The sequence below is a fragment of the Eurosta solidaginis genome, chromosome 1 (genome assembly GCF_040869045.1).
Source record: "Eurosta solidaginis isolate ZX-2024a chromosome 1, ASM4086904v1, whole genome shotgun sequence".
In the NCBI taxonomy this organism is placed as follows: domain Eukaryota; kingdom Metazoa; phylum Arthropoda; class Insecta; order Diptera; family Tephritidae; genus Eurosta; species Eurosta solidaginis.
The window spans coordinates 1,308,945-1,327,655 of NC_090319.1; the positions used below are offsets into that span (position 1 = coordinate 1,308,945).

The 18,711-nt window shown below is 36.7% G+C and overlaps 1 protein-coding gene across 7 annotated transcripts in view; it reads right to left on the reverse strand.

The window, feature by feature from the left end:
• Positions 1–1,188: 1,188 nt before the first annotated feature.
• The window catches only part of CCAP-R (Crustacean cardioactive peptide receptor), a 103,045-nt gene continuing 85,522 nt past the window's right edge, over positions 1,189–18,711 (reverse strand). For 6 of the 7 annotated variants that reach the window (XM_067777177.1, XM_067777182.1, XM_067777187.1 and 3 more), the window contains 5 exons: positions 3,429–3,564; positions 3,160–3,366; positions 2,069–2,329; positions 1,717–2,002; positions 1,189–1,546 (listed from right to left, as the gene is read on the reverse strand). In XM_067777177.1, coding sequence (XP_067633278.1) covers positions 1,327–1,546; positions 1,717–2,002; positions 2,069–2,329; positions 3,160–3,366; positions 3,429–3,564 — 1,110 coding nt within the window. In that variant the 3' untranslated portion in view covers positions 1,189–1,326. The remainder of the gene's footprint in view (positions 1,547–1,716; positions 2,003–2,068; positions 2,330–3,159; positions 3,367–3,428; positions 3,565–18,711) is intronic. The other variant, XM_067777212.1, reaches the window with a different exon arrangement.

The following is an 18,711-nucleotide window of genomic DNA, read 5'->3' on the forward strand; positions in this document are numbered from 1 at the left end:
AACATTCTAGGTGTATTATTTACAAAATAATCAGGTTTTTTGAGTTTTCCAAAATGTTATACATGTATATAAAAAGTGGGTGTGGTTATCATCCGATTTCGCTCATTTGAAATAGCGACGCTCATCTGCCAAGAAACCCATATACCAAATTTCAATATTTACGCAAGTTATCGTGGCCAGGCAGACGAACGGACGACATGGCTAAATCAATTCCTTTTTAAATCCGGACCATTTTGATATATGGAAGTCCATATTTATCTCGATTCGTTTATGCCGTTACGATCAACCTTTATAATACCAAAGTTAATATACTTTGTGTACAAAGCACGCTGAATATAAAAGATGACCAAGGTAAAAATTTTGACTATTTTATCACAACTAAAATGAATGTTTAACATTTCATGTACTACCAATGGTTCCCGAGATATTTTTTTAAAATGGATAACATAACTTGCAAACTTTGTAAAAATATTCGCACCACCCTGCAAATCTGGGCTCAAGCTTTTCTTAATGAACAGTGTTAACCTTTGACGCGAACAACGAATTGTCGTGCTTTTATGGGAATTTGAAACGTGCTAGTCTTCCATGTGACTGACGATATATTGTTTAAGTAAAATTGGGTTTCGATTACATACCTTATGTCTCAATACTGCCTAAATACATGAATAACAAAAAAAGAGCTACAAAAAAAAAATACGAAGTCAAAAAATGGCGTCTGAATGGTGCCTTCATTTTTTTAAGTCTTAGTCATAGAATTCAAAAATTTGGCTGCGTCAATTTTACGAAAAACCAAGTGAATAGTTATTCGCCAAAGAATGAATTCTTTAACATCTCTGTTGTGCACGAATCGGTTGTTTTGAAATTTTTTCTTGAAAAATGTTTCATAAGATGTTTGGTCTGAGTTACACCACCCTGCTCTACTTACTTTTGACAGCTGATCTACTCTCCTGTGCTCTAAGTACCTCTGCACTATTTTGGCTTCGTTAAACAGATCTTGTGTGTTCTAGCATCGCGGATACAGTGCACAACTAATACGCTCGGAGTCACTGGGTAAAATTAAACGTCAACCTATTATCACTCAAAGCTCGTAGCTGACCAATGTTAAGGAATGAGCACACAAAACGAATAATAATCGGGTTTCGAAAATGTGTATCCGGTTTTTATTGGAGAAAGCATTCAGTTACGAGCTTGTTAACGGTGATTTTGCCGGCTGGCTATGTACTCTGCGCTATATTTGCTTAATTTGTTTAATTTACACACTATATTACTATTATTATATATTATGCAAATAAATATCTTTATAAATATTTATAAGCACTGATGTTATCATACTTCTGATATTGCTAACGAATTTTTTGGCATTTCACAGATAACTGCGCGGGCTCCTGCTTCATTAGAACGGCGTGACACAGTCAACGACGTGGTCAGGGTCCGCATGGAATCACAACTATGCTGAAGTCGACGACTCACATTGCAATGGATTGGTGCAGAATTATTCAGACAACAACGGCAACAGCATTGAAACCATTTGAAAGGTGGTAGGCGACTAAGTAGAAAAAAATAGATTACTAACTTTAAAATTATAAAACGTATTAATGAAATGGAGAAGGGAGGAGGACTGAGGGAGAAGGGATAATGTTTTGTTATAATAGCGTGTACTGGGTCAGGTCTTGAGATCATGTAAATATTTCATTTGTTGCATATTTTGGTACCAACCTGAATGTTCGAAATACTTGTGAAGAAAACAAGCAATATATGATTGGATTAGCTGCAGAGTTTAATGGCGCCAAACTCTGTATAAATGTTGCTATAGCAATATTGGTTTGAGTTTGTGGAATTTGTCCAAAAACTTGCAACATATCGAAAATAATATATGGCGACCAGCACAAAATAAATACAATTACTATCACGAAAGTCATTTTGACTGTTTTCACTTTCGCACGTGGAATTATGCCACGAGAACTTGCCCTTCTATTCACGCCAGTATTGTGCTCCACGCGTTCTAGAAACAAAGAAGTGTTTTACATCCATATTTCTAATTTAATTTTAATGCTATATAAAAATATACCTGCTGGAGTAAATATGGAGCCCTTTGCCCAAATAGTTTTCACAATAATTGCATAGCAGGCGGTAATTATTACCGCTGGGACGACGAATAACGATGCCGACACAATGCACATGTATACTTGCCAAGCTCTAGGCGATCCCAATTCAATCCAGCATTGCGTTTGGCCCTGTATGAGCTTTTCCTCGTACAATAGTAATATGGGTACCGAAAACAGGGCTGAAACAAACCATGCAGTTGCAACAAGACGTCTCGCTCTTCGCCCTTAATAAAAATGAGAAAAGTTAGAGAAATATGCATTTGGGCGTACAATAATTTGAATTTATTTGTTTTTTGTTTAAGTATTTCCGTTCAGTGACTGAAAATGCTATTCTACTCCGGAGTTATATTTTTTTGATCTTGCGTGCCTCTGAACATGAATGGAGCATAAAGCAGGGCCGTAGCATTAAAAATGTTATAGCATTCGTTAGGCTACGTTGTGTTTTAGAGCGGAACAAATAGCAGAATAAAGGCCCTGTACGATATGAACTACTATTTATCTAAAACTTCCAAAGCAACATTAGAACTAAGGTGAGTAGCAATAACAATAATAACAAAAAAAAAAACAGGAAGCCACAATATCAACTTAAAGACCGACAATTAATACCACAAGTACAAAAACCACAACCTCAAAACACTTCATCAATTCCAACAGCAAAAAAAAAGTGAAAAGATAAAGTTCTGCATAACAACGCGCAATAGAGCAAATAACATTAAATTTATTTTTCCATATCGTCCGAAGCCTTTATTCTGCTATTTGCTTCTTTCTAAAACACAACGTAGCTCATAAGATAACCGAAGAAACAACCCTCATAAGGACTTTAGAAAAGCAGCATTTTTATTAAAATACTTAGATGTAGTTTGTCAATCCGGTATCCAATTGTGGGTCATGTTCAAAACTACCTTCCTTCTTGAAAAACTTATTTGGAATACTCGCATTTGTGTAAAAAGTGGAGTTTGGTAATCTCATTAGTGATACTTTGTCAGTTTGGCGGTCTAGTATAAGCCGATTGGTAGGTGTACTTATATATATGTGTCTAACATGTACTACTAACAGAACTCACATGATTTGGAAAAGTTCATTGGGTGCGTGATAGCATCGTAACGGTCTATACTCATCGCAACTAGCACGTAAGTGGATGAATAGGTAACGCAAACTTGAGAGAACCGAATGATTTTACAGGCGATGTTGCCAGCCCGCCACGATATCGTTATACGCCATATAATATCAGTTAACACGTGTAGTAGACCAACACAAAGATCTTAAATAAAATAGATTATGTTTATTTCCATGTTACCATTTACTAATTCATAAATAATTCACCTGCGATTGCTAACTGTTTAATGAAATAGTTCATACGGGATTTTCGATTTTTATTTATGAACATCACAAAAAGCACTGCCGAATTACCAAGTACAATAACAATAAATAATATCCATAGGAAAGTGAACTGTTCAGTCTGAAAATTAAAACAAATATGCTTTATTTAAATAATACACATATGCATAAAACGCTTATTTTTGCAGCAATAAAAAAGAAGTAAAAATATGATTGATCTGAAATAAATCCCCCTAACTGTATTCTATAGACATATGTATGTATGTACATAAGTAATGCATACATACCCAGACAGAATTTTCTAAAGCCGCAAGTGAATAAAAGGAATTATAAAATGCTTAAAAAGTTTTGTCTCCTGCGTTGAAACGACATAATCACGACATTCCAAGCATCAGATGAAAAACATATACATGCATACATGTGTATATACGCAGTATGTATGTATAAGCATTTACGTATAAAGTTTTTACAAGTTTTACAACCACAATTTTTGGAAACTCTTCTTAATAAATGCAATTTCAAAACTTTCGCACTACCATGTTTTACGGCCATTGGTTGCCTATTTATATTCTTTTTTGTTTACGTTTGCAGCAGTTTTTCAAAGGCAATACCATCCTTTACTTAAATTCTCCACTTTCTGTGCATGAATCCATGAATTTTTCATGTGAAACAAACTGAAAACGACGTTTTTTGATTTGCTTTTGTCTCTCACAGGAGCGATTTTTGCATTCGAGTTTAATTTGATTTGTCTTGCATATTTTATTTGCTTCTAGCAAAATTCTCATACGATTTTGCGGAAATTTTTTTACACATTTATTTACTTAAAACTAGTTTATAAATATAAGGCGTCGTAAAATATAGGAATAACGTAGCAAAGTATTGGAGCTTCTCAATCTACAGTTGCTTATATCTTTGCCCTCTCTATGATCTACTTGAAAGTAGTTTTATGAACACCCATCTGCTTGGGGTTCTATGATCTACTAACCAGTACACGGCTAAAAATCTGAGACTATATTCAAAACATTGTTGGACTACATATGTACATGATCAAACCAAAATCGGTTTCAAATTCTAATTGTGTTACTTCCAAGGAAGAGAGTGTGCTAAGTTGAGTTTTGGTTTCAAACGTTATGGTTTGGAATCAAAACTTCAAAATTTTTTTCAAATTTAAGCCACTAAGGTTTGAGTTAAAACGTCATTAAACTTGAATAGAGTTCATTATGAAATACATTGTGCTTTGTAATTTTATTCCAATAATCATAATTGAACCGCACGGCATGTGTGTGCTTTATTTATTGAATTATATTAAATTCTAAATTTTGTTAGTATTATTTTTAGCATGCAACTTACTAAATATTGTGTACGTTATACATTCAACGAAAAATGGATTGACATAAGGACTTTTTGCGGTTTTACCTAGTTTTGTTTAAAAATAATAGTTTTTGCAATTTTTTTTAAAACATGTACAGATAACAACGTACAAATATAAAAAAAAATACGTATAAAAATTTGTATGGGAGCAAATGCAAAACTCAGCTGACGTAAAAAGTTGGACAAATTCAGGCAATTTTCCTACGGGATTAAGATAAACACTTCGTTGTACTTCGTTCTACTACAAAACTGCATACTCAGAAATACATATTCGAAAAAATCTTAGTGCAAAATATTACTGAAAATTCGTGTTTCGAATTCGAATTTTCGCGAATTTCGCGTGAGATAATGGAATTTAAATGATATGGTTTTATTACATACTTGAACATGTTTTTGTAAAAACAATTTGCTTAAGCAAAATTAGGTGAAAACAGCAAAAAGCCGTGTGCCAATACTTTTTTCCTGGAGTCTATATATCTATAAATTCATTCCCATTTAGGGTTTTTGCGCGTATCGATTGGGACTCAAGTTAAAAGACAGCCACCGGATAACACAAGATGCATGTCTGTATGTCATTGCAGCAGCACCCAGATATTGCAAGAATACTCAACACTGTGCACCTAGCCAAAAAGTTCAGCTTTAATCAAAGAGGTCGACGTGTAGAAGAAGAGCTTTTTATGTGTTAACTTTTCTACCATTCAATCATTTTATTTTATTCAGCAAAAATATTTAAATTTTCACATTTTATGCGTTAAATTATGGTAAGAAGTATTGTAAATTAAACAGTCATTGTTTTAAATATCGAGAGACGGATATGTGGACATTTATATAAGGTAAGTGTCCCTAATTTCGTGGTACTAAGGATTTTTCTGACTTTCTACCTCTCTTGCGTTAAAACAAATGAAGGAAAACTAAAAAAGTAAATTTTTCCCATTTAATTTATCAATTAAGATAACTTTCCACCTACCTTCAAGCAAAACTAACAAATGTTTTAATTTATATAAATCAAAATGTGTGAGTACCTCAAATGACCTAATTTCGTGGCAAAAATTTTCTGATATACCTAATTCCGTGGTAAAGCGTCCCTAATTTCGTGGTATTTAGTTAAACTCTAATTTTATGGAAAAAAATAGTTATAATTGATTTCTAAGGCAAATTCCTAAAGATACACAAATTGATTTACTGAAATTCATATTCAGAAATTTAAAATTTAAAACTATTTTTTTTTTTTATTGTTATTTTATTTATGAAAAGCAAGAGTCTCAAGACCAAAATAAATAAGTAAAAAAAATAGTTTAATGTACGTACTTTCCAAAAACTTTTTATTTTTATTTTGTTGTTGTTGTTCTCTTTTTTATTTTTTTTATTTTTTCATTAAATCTAATATTTCTTAAAACTTTAGACATTATTGGAGTACGTTGGTCATGCATTAAATGCAGATCAACTGAGATTGACCTATTTAAACTGTTTAGACAAACACGAAATGCATTTTCTGAAATTGCTAAAGAGCTTTCCATAATCACGGAAAAGTTCAATCAATACGATAGCTTGTTCAAATCTTTCAAGTGTTTAGATGAGTTACCGCATTGTTTAAATAGATATAAAGACAACCGCGATAATAAACAAAAACACTCCGAAGACTCACCTAACGCTTTGAGTCTTAATCCTGCTCAGAACATTAATCTTCCGCAAGTGGAGCTCATAGACTTGGCTTCCCCTAATCCGCAAGCTGTGGTTCCATCCACTTTTAAGGCCGCGGAAAAAATTTTAGAGTCTCAAACTGTAACTTCTGAAACTGTAACTTCTCAATCTGTGACTTCTTATTCAGAAGCACCGGCTAAGAAGCTGGTTGTAGTCCCGCTCAAAAAATCGATTTTTGTATCTCGCTTTGACAAGGACACTTCCGTTGAGGATATCAAGTCTTATGTCAAGAATTAAGGCTGACGGCATGACTTTAAGAAAATTTAATTACGAAAGAAACATGTCTTCATTAGAATTGATGTCTACTCAAAAGATTTTGATAAACTTTTGGACAGCGCATTTTGGCCTCCAGGGGATTTTGTTCGGAATTTGTGCATAAGACTATTGAGATTACTCAAAATGTAGCAAAAATTCCTCCTCAAAGTTCCGATCCAAAAAACTTAATTTAACATCTTATGCTTAAGCATTTACTATCAAAACGTTAGAGGCTTAAATACTAAATTAACTGACTTATATTTGAAAACCATTCACTGTAACTATAATATTATTGCTTTTACCGAAACATGGCTGAAACCCAATGTTTTAAATTCCGAAATTTTTTGCGGTGAGTATCAGACCTATAGAATAGCTTAAATAGGACCGGAGGTGATGTCTTGCTAGCTGTACATTCTTAAATTCCATCTGAAGATGTTAATTTAGCCGAAGTTGATTCCATCGAGTTTAAATGCATCCGAATCTTACTAGGCCGGGGTCATTTTTACTTAGCCGTTTGCTATATTCCACCGTCTTCTGATCTATCAGTGTATATGCACCATATTTCACTGTTACAATCAGTCAATTCGATGATAAAGCCCACGGACTCAATGATTGTTTTAGACGACTTTAATCTGCCACATATATCTTGGAATACCGTTGATCACAATATTGTCCCCGTATCATCCAACGATGACTTTTTGGATGGAATTAATGATCTTTGCCTTAATCAGATCAACTTCTTTCCGAATAATTATGGAACATTCTTAGACCTAGCATTTGTTGACGACATATCTAAATTCTCTATAAATCGGTGTGAACCTCTTGTTTTGCCAGAAGACGTTTACCATCCTTCTCTTGAGATAACTTATGAAATCATAAGCAACGAAGTCGGCTGCACTAACAAAACACGTCCAGATACTTTGATTTTTCCAAAACTAATTTCAACAATTTAAATAAAGAGCTTTCTGAGATAACTTGGCCTCGATATAAAGAGGATGTAGAGGAAAACGTTTTACATTTTAATAAAACCATTTATATTTTATTTGAAAAACATATGCCCAAACGCACATGCTCGTGCATTGAACCAGTGCAATCCTGGTTTACTAAAGATTTAAAAGCTTTAAAAAATAAAATATCACGTTTATTCAAATTATATAAGAGAACCGGTTTACATTCTGATTATGCACAGTATGGTATTTTCCGTCATAAGTATTTTGAACTTAATAAAAAGTTTTATAAAGCTTACATATGCAATATTAAAAGAAACATTATTTGCAACCCATTTCCAGCGACGATCAAGAGATTGCAAACTTCTTCGCTCAATTCTTTCACTCTATTACTCTGCTGTGGTTGATTCATCACCTACAAATTATCCGTATGAGCTCCATTCTAGTAACTCAATATATGCCCCACCTTTGTTGCCTGAAGATGTTCTACTACATCTAAAGACCCTAAAAGAATCCTTCAAATACGGTCCCGATTTGATCCCAACATGTTTTCTTAAAAAATGTGCGGAATACATTTACCAGCCCCTTACTGATCTGTTTAACATCACTGTATTTTCCCGACGGCTTGGGAGGAATCTTTTTTTATCCCACTCCATAAAAAAGGAAGCAAGTCGTCTATTGAAAACTATCGTGGAATAGTAAAGCTCTCCGCTATCCCTTTCGAAGCAATCGTTACTAATAACCTTACATTTTCGATTTCTATATTGATAGATAGTTCAACAATGGCTTTTGTAGAGCCAAATCAACCACAACCAATTTGCTTGAATTTACAACTCACGTCTTTAATGGGTTTAGAAACAATCATCATACCGACGTTATATACACTGATTTCAGCAAAGCATTCGACAAAGTACGCCACTCATTACTTGTTTATAAACTCGAATTGCTTGGTTTTCAACCTAGCCTAACTAGCTGGATCTCCTCCTATCTTTGCGGTAGAACTCAAAGAGTCAATTTTAAAAACGTTTTTTCGAATGTCATCGATGTTCCCTCCGGTGTGCCTCAGGGCAGCCATCTCGGTCCTATTCTGTTTTTGATCTATATAAACGATGTTTCCACAATTATAAAATATTCTAAAATTTTAATATATGCCCACGACGTAAAACTTTTTAAGTCATACGCGTCGGTTGAAGAACGTTCTGTATTCCAGGCGGATTTAAATCGTTTAGTTACTTGGTGTAATGCGAATTTTATGCCTCTCAACATAGAAAAATGTAAATCCATGTGTTTTTCACGTGGGAACATACAGCCAACCCCCTATACAATTAATGGCCAAACTCTGGAAAGCGTTGATGATTTTGTCGACTTGGGAGTTACAATGAATTGCAAACTTAGTTTCAACCCTCATATTAATGCCACAGTCAATAAAGCGAGAGGAGTTTTAGCATTTGTGAAAAGAGGGGCAAAAGAGTTTAGTGATCCTTACGTTACAAAAACCCTTTTTACAGCATTGGTGAGGCCGATATTAGAATATATATCGATAATTTGGAATCCGCGTTATCAAGTTCATGTGGATAGACTAGAATCAATTCAAAAACAGTTTTTACTTTTCGCCTTGGGAAATCTTCAACGGGACTCTCCGTATAATCTTCCTCCTTACACTAATCGATTAAAACTAATAAATCTTCCTACCCTTGCAAGTCGTAGAGAAATGCTAGGTATACTATTTATGGCTAGACTTTTAAATGGATCGATTTCAAGTAAACTTGAATGTTCCATGCCGAGTTTCAAGGCATTATAAACCTATAATTCTTAAATAATGCAGAAGCAATTTCCAACTACACGAACCTTTTCTATGTTTGTGTGAAGATTATGACTCTCACTCGAGAATAATTGATGTTTCGGACTCGCTCATTACCATAAAAAAGACGGTTCTATCTTCTCTTAATAATTATAAAAATATATTTATACTTTTAATCTATTGTATTTTGTGAATATATATTTCTCAGCTGATGAGTTTCTCTGTAGCTAGCGGTTTTAGATCTCGGCGCTTAAGAAGCCACTGCCTCTCAAAGACTCTGTAACATAAAAATTATAAATAACACATAAATAAGAATTAGGATACAAAAAAAAAAAAAGTATGTATGAATTAAAATGGGCAGTGCGCTGCCACAACGTCAAAAAAAAAAAAAAATACAATAAAAAAATTAGTCATGTCGCGACCCTGACATTTTAAAATGCTACTAAATCAGATCGGGTTGAGAGGTGTTTTTTTTTTTTTGATGGCAGTATCAATAAATGTAATTTCAAATTAAGATGTGGTAAGATGGCTTTCGTGAGTTTATCGAGAAAATTTTACATAGTATGGTATGGCATTGAGTTCCAACAATTTATGAAATCTATAATATCGCGACCGTAACGCTCTTTTTTGACCTTTCCTGGGAACTACTAACTAATTTTTTAAATTGTAATTTATCTCACTATATTTCCAACTTTTTGGAGTCCTTATTGCAAATAATATTTCGACCATTCCTTTCACACTTTTATTTTAAATTATGAAAGTTTTACACAAAAGTGTTGCGAACGTAACAATGGAAACTCCCATATATAAAAATGAATTGCTTTGCGTTACTCTCGCTAAAACTCAAAAAAGGTTTGACCGATTTCCGTAATGTTTTATACTCAGTCGAGCAGAGCTCACAGAGTATTTTAAGTTTGATTGGATAACGGTTGGTTGTACATATATAAAGGAATCGAGATAGATATAGACTTCCATATATCAAAATAATCAGGATCGAAAAAAATTTGATTGAGCCATGTCCGTCCGTCCGTCCGTCCGTTAACACGATAACTAGAGTAAATTTTGAGGTATCTTGATGAAATTTGGTATGTAGGTTCCTGAGCACTCATCTCAGATCGCTATTTAAAATGAACGATATCGGACTATAACCACGCCCACTTTTTCGATATCGAAAACTTCGAAAAACCGAAAAAGTGCGATAATTCATTACAAAAGACAGATAAAGCGACGAAACTTGGTAGATGAGTTGATCTTATGATGCAGAATAGAAAATTAGTAAAATTTTGGACAATGGGCGTGGCACCGCCCACTTTAAAAAGAAGGTAATTTAAAAGTTTTGCAAGCTGTAATTTGGCAGTCGTTGAAGATATCATGATGAAATTTGGTAGGAACGTTACTCCTATTACTATATGTACGCTTAATAAAACTTAGCAAAATCGGAGAAGGACCACGCCTACTTTAAAAAAAAAATTATTTTTAAAGTAAAATTTTAACAAAAAATTTAATATCTTTACAGTATATAAGTAAATTATGTCAACATTCAACTCCAGTAATGATATGGTGCAACAAAATACAAAAATAAAAGAAAATTTCAAAATGGGCGTGGCTCCGCCCTTTTACATTTAATTTGTCTAGGATACTTTTAACGCCATAAGTCGAACAAAAATTAACCAATCCTTTTGAAATTTGGTAGGGGCATAGATTTTATGACGTTAACTGTTTTCTGTGAAAATGGGCGAAATTGGTTGATGCCACGCCCAGTTTTTATACACAGTCGTCCATCTGTCCTTTCGCATGGCCGTTAACACGATAACTTGAGCAAAAATCGACATATCTTTAATGAACCTAGTTCACGTGCTTACTTGAACCCACTTTATCTTGGTATGAAAAATGAACGAAATCCGACTATGACCACGCCCACTTTTTCGATATCGAAAAATGAAAAAAAATGCCATAATTCTATACCAAATACGAAAAAAGGGATGAAACATGGTAAGGTAATTGGATTATTTTATTGACGCGAAATATAACTTTAGAAAAAACTTTATAAAATGGATGTGACGTGACATCTACCATATTAAGTAGAAGAAAATGAAAAAGTTCTGCGGAGCGAAATAAAAAACCCTTAAAATATTGGCAGGTATTACATATATAAATAAATTAGCGGTATCCAACAGAGGATGTTCTGGGTCACCCTGGTCCACATTTTGGTCGATATCTGGAAAACGCCTTCACATATACAACTACCACCACTCCCTTTTAAAACTCTCATTAATACCTTTAATTTGATACACATATCGTACAAACGCATTCTAGAGTCAACCCTGATCCACCTTTATGGCTATATCCCTAAATGGCGTCCACCTATAGAACTATGGCCCACTCCCTCATAAAATACTCTTTAGTGCCTTTCATTTAATACACATGTCATACAAACACATTCCAGGGTTTCCTTCGGTTCATTTTCCTACATGGTTATTTTCCCTTATGTTGTCACCATAGCTCTCAACTGAGTATGTAATGTTCGGTTACACCCTAACTTAACCTTCCTTACTTGTGTTTTTTCGTTTCGTTCACTCAGTCATTGTGAGGTCTTTATTGACCGGCCAGTTTAACCCATGATTCAAGGATGGTATAGAAAGAACATTTTTGGAATAGTAGGTGGAGCCGCGCATCCTATTAGGAAAAATTAAAATTCGCTTTATCTCCGCAATTATTTGAAGAGGATATCCAAGGTTTATCATAGAGGTTTCATATATGAGAGGGGGTGCCTCGGTGTGGGAATGAGAGTTGGAGCGAGAGTGTAGGAAAAAATGGTATAGAGAGTGAAGGAACGCTGGGCTTACTTGTTTAATGTAGGCAAATCAATTTTCGGGCAGTATAAATTCTGCCGGTACAATAGTAATATTATAATATAATGACTGGTACAAAAAGTTCTGCAAAGTTACTTTGTTTGTATCTTTCTTTGTTAGCATGGAAATACATACATATCGTTAGCCCTTCTTTTTTCAAAACTGTGAATGAGGATGCCTTAATTGCAATGCTTTTGAGTCTAGAAGCTTTGAAAAAGATAAATAAAAATCATGTATGCCAACCCAGCAGCTATTTTATGCCTTAGCACATTTTCACATTAAACTGACGATATTTATATCAAAAACAGGTAAAGAAATGTTACTATTTTATTCGTTGCTGTCCGTATGACCGAACCTTTTTGGAGAGACCCGACTTCAAGTTTTGTACAACTACTTTGACCACTTTTTGCGACACTGTTCGCCACATTGTGTTTACTTCTGTAACGGTTTTTATTAGTTTTCAATAACACTTGATTGGCCGCAACTAAGGCACGTTGGATGGATTCAGGTTTTCTTAACATAATGCACATTGTTATCTTCGAAACACTTTTGGGTGACACGAGCGCAATGTTGTGGAGCGCAATTCCTCTAAATTATAGATTAACCATTATGGCGGCGTAAGAATGGCAGAAGCCGTTTTTGAAGACACTCTTTCAGGTAAACTTCTGCGTTCCCATCGCAGAGAATGGCGTGGATTTATGCCCCCACACACAAATATCTTGCAAAATCAGACCTTTCTGGCAAACTTTTCTATCCAGGTGTTTTTTTCCGAATAGGAAGGTTCTCTTCAGCTGCAGTCAAAAGAACTGGGTACCTGGTAACTTTCTTAGGTCCATATTCAAAGACGTTTCGTTGTCCGATTAGTTTTGAATTTTTTTCTTTTTGTAGGTTTTGATCTGGTTGGTGTCGAAATTCTGTGTGTACAAAATTCTAAAAACAAAATTCTGCTTTTTAAAATTCTGCTTTTTTAAAATTCTGCTTTCTAAAATTCTGCTTTCAAAATTCTGTGCAAAATATTGTATTAAAATATATATATATTTTGAAAAAGTTCGCCATGCACAGTAATTCTGCGTAGAACACCTTTCTGCATAGGCGGCCTTCGGCCGCGCTTATAAAAAATAACCCTGGGCTACGCCATGCCAAGTCCGGGTGTGTGGTATAACCGTGGCTACCGCCACGGTCATGTCCTTCTGCATAGTATACCCTTCTGCGTAGGCGGCCTTTGGCCGCACTTTAAAAAAATAACCTTTAGCCGATCCAACACCGGCTACGCCATGCCATGATTCCGGAATTTTGATTTCCAGAATTAAACATGCAGAATTTTGAAAAATTTATTTAAATAAAATATTAAATTTTAGAAGGCAGAATTTTAAAAGACAGACTTTTTTTGCAATTTACAGAATTTTGTCACCCAGAATTTTGTAATACAGAATAATGACACGCTCCCTTTTGATACCATATCTCTGCTTCATTCGTGTGAAATGCACATGTGTGGTTTTGGCTTTTTTGGCAACACCTCTTATTGACATCGATCAGTTTTTCCTAATTAGGGATTATCATTCTCAATCTGGTCGTCGGATAGTCTCTTTGGTCCGCCACTTCCTGGCATGTCCTTCACTAAGCAATCTGTGAAGTACAAAACCGTTCTTGGCGCAGTGATACAGGATTATCCTGTGAAGTTTGTCAATTTTTTGTAACCAACATAGCGGTTATTCGTCCAAATGTACAAAATTTGTTTGCGTATCTCTTCTTTCTTACTCATTTTCATTTGCAGAACGCTCTGTACCAATCCTAATTACGCTCTTACATAGAATAATTAATTTTTTATTGTTTCTAGTTTGAAAAGCAAGCTTTCTTCAAATAAGACAACAGTATTGCCAGTGAAAATAAATTATTTGAGTATAGAAAAAGCTTAAAGAGAGTGCTTGATAGTTCCGAAATATTTCTATATTTTGTGCTATGTTAATTGATCGCTTTTCAGCAGGGAAGCTGCGGGTAGTTGCAAAATACATTTTTCATGTTAGTAGTGGTGATGCAATACTTCATGTTGATAATTCAAAAATGAAAATGTATAAAATTGGTGCTATTGTTTTTAACCGGAGTGTAATCATTTACTTTGCAATTAATACTGTTTGTTTTATTGTGTGTTAAAGCAAGTCTGCTGATAGAAATAAACTAGACACAATGTACGTTATCTCAGAGGGGTGGGGGGTTTTTTTTTTTAAATTCACCTTTCATTGTGCTTGTGACAATCTTTTTTTACCTGATTTAGATGCTATTTAAACTTGATTTTCGTTTTTCTGTCTGTCTTTGCTTCTGCGTGAAGATGAAAATTAAAAGTCGTTAAAAGATTAATTGAAGGGTGAAGGAGTGCAATAAGGACAAAAAGCAAGAAGAAATAGAAAAGGCAATGTCTTGTTGATGTCAACAATTCTTTTTTAGGTGATTTAGATAGAATAATTTTTAGTGGCTTTGTACCTTCACAAGGTTAAGCATTTGATATTTCAAAAATCCCTTGTGGTTGCGATTGGCATGAATGTCAAAGTCAATGTTACTTAGCTTTAAGCAAGAATTAAGTTTCTTCATAGACATGGATTTGGTTTTGCTGAGCTGTAACAAAGGAAGTCTGAACAAATTAAAAGTTATACACTGAATAATCTCAATTAACAAAACAGTTGGTACGCCGTCTGAATACTGATTTTACATGAAAATCAAGTTACTTTCACTTGATAATCAAGTTACTTCACTTTATGAGGTGGGTTTTGTCTAAGGCTGGGGTAACGCTCAGTCAATCCAGAGTCGAGTAAAGGTCCCACAAACCCCTACTGAATAAATACACAATATTTATGTGTTACGAACACACGCACACACGGCTGGAGATATTAGGCGGACAGCAGCTTTCCGTCGCAAGATGGCGAGGGGGGCGGAGCGTCGACTAACGGAGGCTCGGTAGGGCGGCTGAACGGTCGGGTAACGGACGGACTGGTACGGCGGTACGGAAGCAGCGGCGGGATAGAAGCAACGGCTTAACTGCGGTAGGATGGCAAGCGGCCAACGGTCGTCGTCGCAGTGGCGGGACGGATGCAGCGGCTTAACGGCGGTAGGATGGCGGACGGCCAACGGACGTCGTAGCAGCGGCGTGACGGATGCAGCGGCTTAACGGCGGTAGGGTGGCGAACGGCCAACGGTCGTCGTAGCAGCGGCGTGACGGATGCAGCGGCCTAACGGCGGTAGGATGTCGGACGGCCAACGGACGTCGTAGCAGCGGCGTGACGGATGCAGCGGCCTAACGGCGGTAGGATGTCGGACGGCCAACGGACGTCGTAGCAGCGGCTTAACGGCGGTAGGATGGCGAACGGCCAACGGTCGTCGTAGCAGCGGCGGCACCAGAGGGGCGACGATGCGGCGGTGGGCTACGGAGCGCGCACCAGGGCCGTGGTGAGAGGGGAGATGGGCTGGCGACGGGGTTTACCTGGACAGCGGCAGCGTGTTCCGGGCGGGGTAGGATGGACGTACCAGCGGACTTGTATTGGTCGGTCGGCTTCGGCAGGATCGGGCTGATCGAACGTCTTCGGCAAGCTCGGTAATCGGCGGGGTCAGTCACCTGCGGGAGAAACTGCGAGGACTCACGTTAGTGCTGGTTTCACCGCTGGACACCCCCGCCTCCCTACTTGCACACTAGTAGAAGGTGCGTAAGGGGGGTGGGGTTGTACCAGCCGAGGCGCCGTGGGTCGACCCGTGGCGGAGGGGAAGTGCACCTTAACGGCACAGCGGTAGCCCCTTGTGCGCACGCATCGGCTCACGGCCGAAACCAGAGCTGCGGAGAGGGGGTCGTGCGGTCGTTCGGGCGGCGAGTCATTCCTTACCAGACCAGGACGACGGAGGGAAGGGTAGTCCGAAGACACCACTCGCGTCATCCTGGTGCAGCAGGGGGTGACTCGCGCCACGGCCGCACCCTCTTCTCCCCAGCTAACTAGAGGGAGTGGTTCCTCCGCTCCGGCCAGCCTACTAAAATCAGAGCTGAGGGGGGGGAGGGGGTTATTTGGTCATTAAGGCAGCGGGCCGCTCAACACCAGGGTGGGCGACGGAGGGAAGGATAGTCTGAAGACACCACTCGCGTCGTCCAGCCCAGGTGAAGGGTGACTCGCGCCATGACAGCGCCCCTTCCGCTCAGTCCGAGCCGCGGGGAGGGGGGTTATTTGGTCATTAAGGCAGCGGGCCGCTCAACACCAGGGTGGGCGACGGAGGGAAGGATAGTCCGAAGACACCACTCGCGTCGTCCAACTCTGGTGGAGGGTGACCCGCGCCATGACAGCGCCCCCCTCCACTCGGCTAGCTAGCCGGAGTGGCAATTTTGTCTTTAAAAAGACAACCACTCCCGCTGGCTCACCTGCGAGGACTGAATTGCAAAAATGCAAATTCAATGTTTATATGGGTGGTGCCGCAAACTGGTTGAGAAGTCAACGCACCATTATTGTGCTTTTTCATTCGTTTGCTATCAGTGGTTGTTGACTATGCTATACAAGTGGTTTTTGGCTATGCTATAGAAACTGGTTGAGAAGTCAACGCACCATTATTGTGCTTTTTCATTGGTTTGCTATTAGTGGTTGTTGACTATGCTATACAAGCATAAGTACAAGTGGTCTATTGTAACGCTACGTTACAACTTGATCTAACATTGTAAAAGAAAACTGGTTAGGGATATCACTATGGCAAATGTAGTGCACCAACGTTCTTTGATTCATAAGTATAAAATACTTTTGTTATACAGAAATGAAAATAATGCTTAAGTATTATAGATATTATAAAACATATTAATACATAACGGTAGCCACTGCATATACGCAGTAAATTCCATCTTAACGCCCAAATGTAAATGCAAGGCAAAACCGTGCAAAAAAAAATTACAAAGCTTGTAAGATTATGTGCCGCTGGTTGCAAAATAAAGCTTTACAGCTCAGAAAGAAATATATTTTAGGGCCCAGTTGCAGACCGGCGATTTGTTTTTAGGTTAGAGTTAATTCAAACAATTTTTCAAAAATTGCCTCATGTCAGTTTAACTCTGAGCTAAAACGTTAACTTGTCGTTCTGCAATTGGGCCTAAAGACTTGGCTTCCTCGGAAACCCGTTCAGATATATTACGGCCACAATATTTTCAACGCTATGCTCACCTTCGGTTCCGCTTTGTAGTAAAGTTGGTCCAACGTAGGCCAGCGTTTAAAAGAAACTTTTTTTTTAATTTTTGCAATTTTTTTTGTTTTTGGTATTATTTTGTTAGTTTTCCAATGTTCATACAATTTGAGATGTAAAAAGCAAAACTTAAAAAAAAATATCTAAGCCAAACTTTTACACATTTGCACAAAATCAAAAACTCAAGGGTTTTCGAGGTAGCTGATTACTAATATAAAATTTGTTTAAAAAACTCCAAATATTTTAAAACAAAATATGTGTTTCTATTTATTAGCAATAACATTTAGTTGAAAAGGAATATTAAACATTCGCGTTTTTTTTTAATGAACTAAATCCTTACGTCTATCTAATGGAATCTCCTTCAATGATATTTTCCAGTAGAGAGGAACTCGCCTTTAACCTCAATTTTCAACAGCAACCAAAACAATTTTCGAAGTTACCTTAATCTGATAGATTTAAAAAAAGTGACTTTCTGCAATAAATGAAAATAACAATTACCAGAATCACAATTACTGATATTTAGAATATGTTTCCTTGTTTACCACAAGAAAAAAAAGTTTATATTTACTGCGATAAACATGTACGTATGTATGTATGCATGTTTATATGTTTATCATTCATTTCTTTAGTACGTCAAAGTATAGCAAAATTTCTACAAAAATGTCTGTACTGTCCTCAGAGCGTTGTCCCTTTTGTGGTTAAAAGTGCGATGTATTTTGAAGGACATATTTGTTTACCTTTACATACATGAATGCATACATATGTCGGTATGTACTTTAACGTGGCCGAAATTTGTGATATATAACATTCCAGGCTTGCCTACAATGCTATGTATTTTTTAATGAAATTTTACGAAAAATTGATGTGAATTGCTTTTCAATTAGCAGCCCAATTACATTCAACGGTTTTGCTCTGGGAATGCCAAATGCAGATCAATGGGGAGCTATCCATTGAGCTGATCTGCGTTGATATTCTCGCGGTCAAGGATGACGTTAGTGACTTACTAACCAAGCGCCAAATTACCGAGGCTGTTTAGTGCTAATAAAGTAATGAATGAGCCATTACTGTTACCATCTTCGAATATAGACACATACATTTTCGCAAGCATAGTTTCAATTTTTTGTTGGTTTACAGAAAACTAATATATTCAT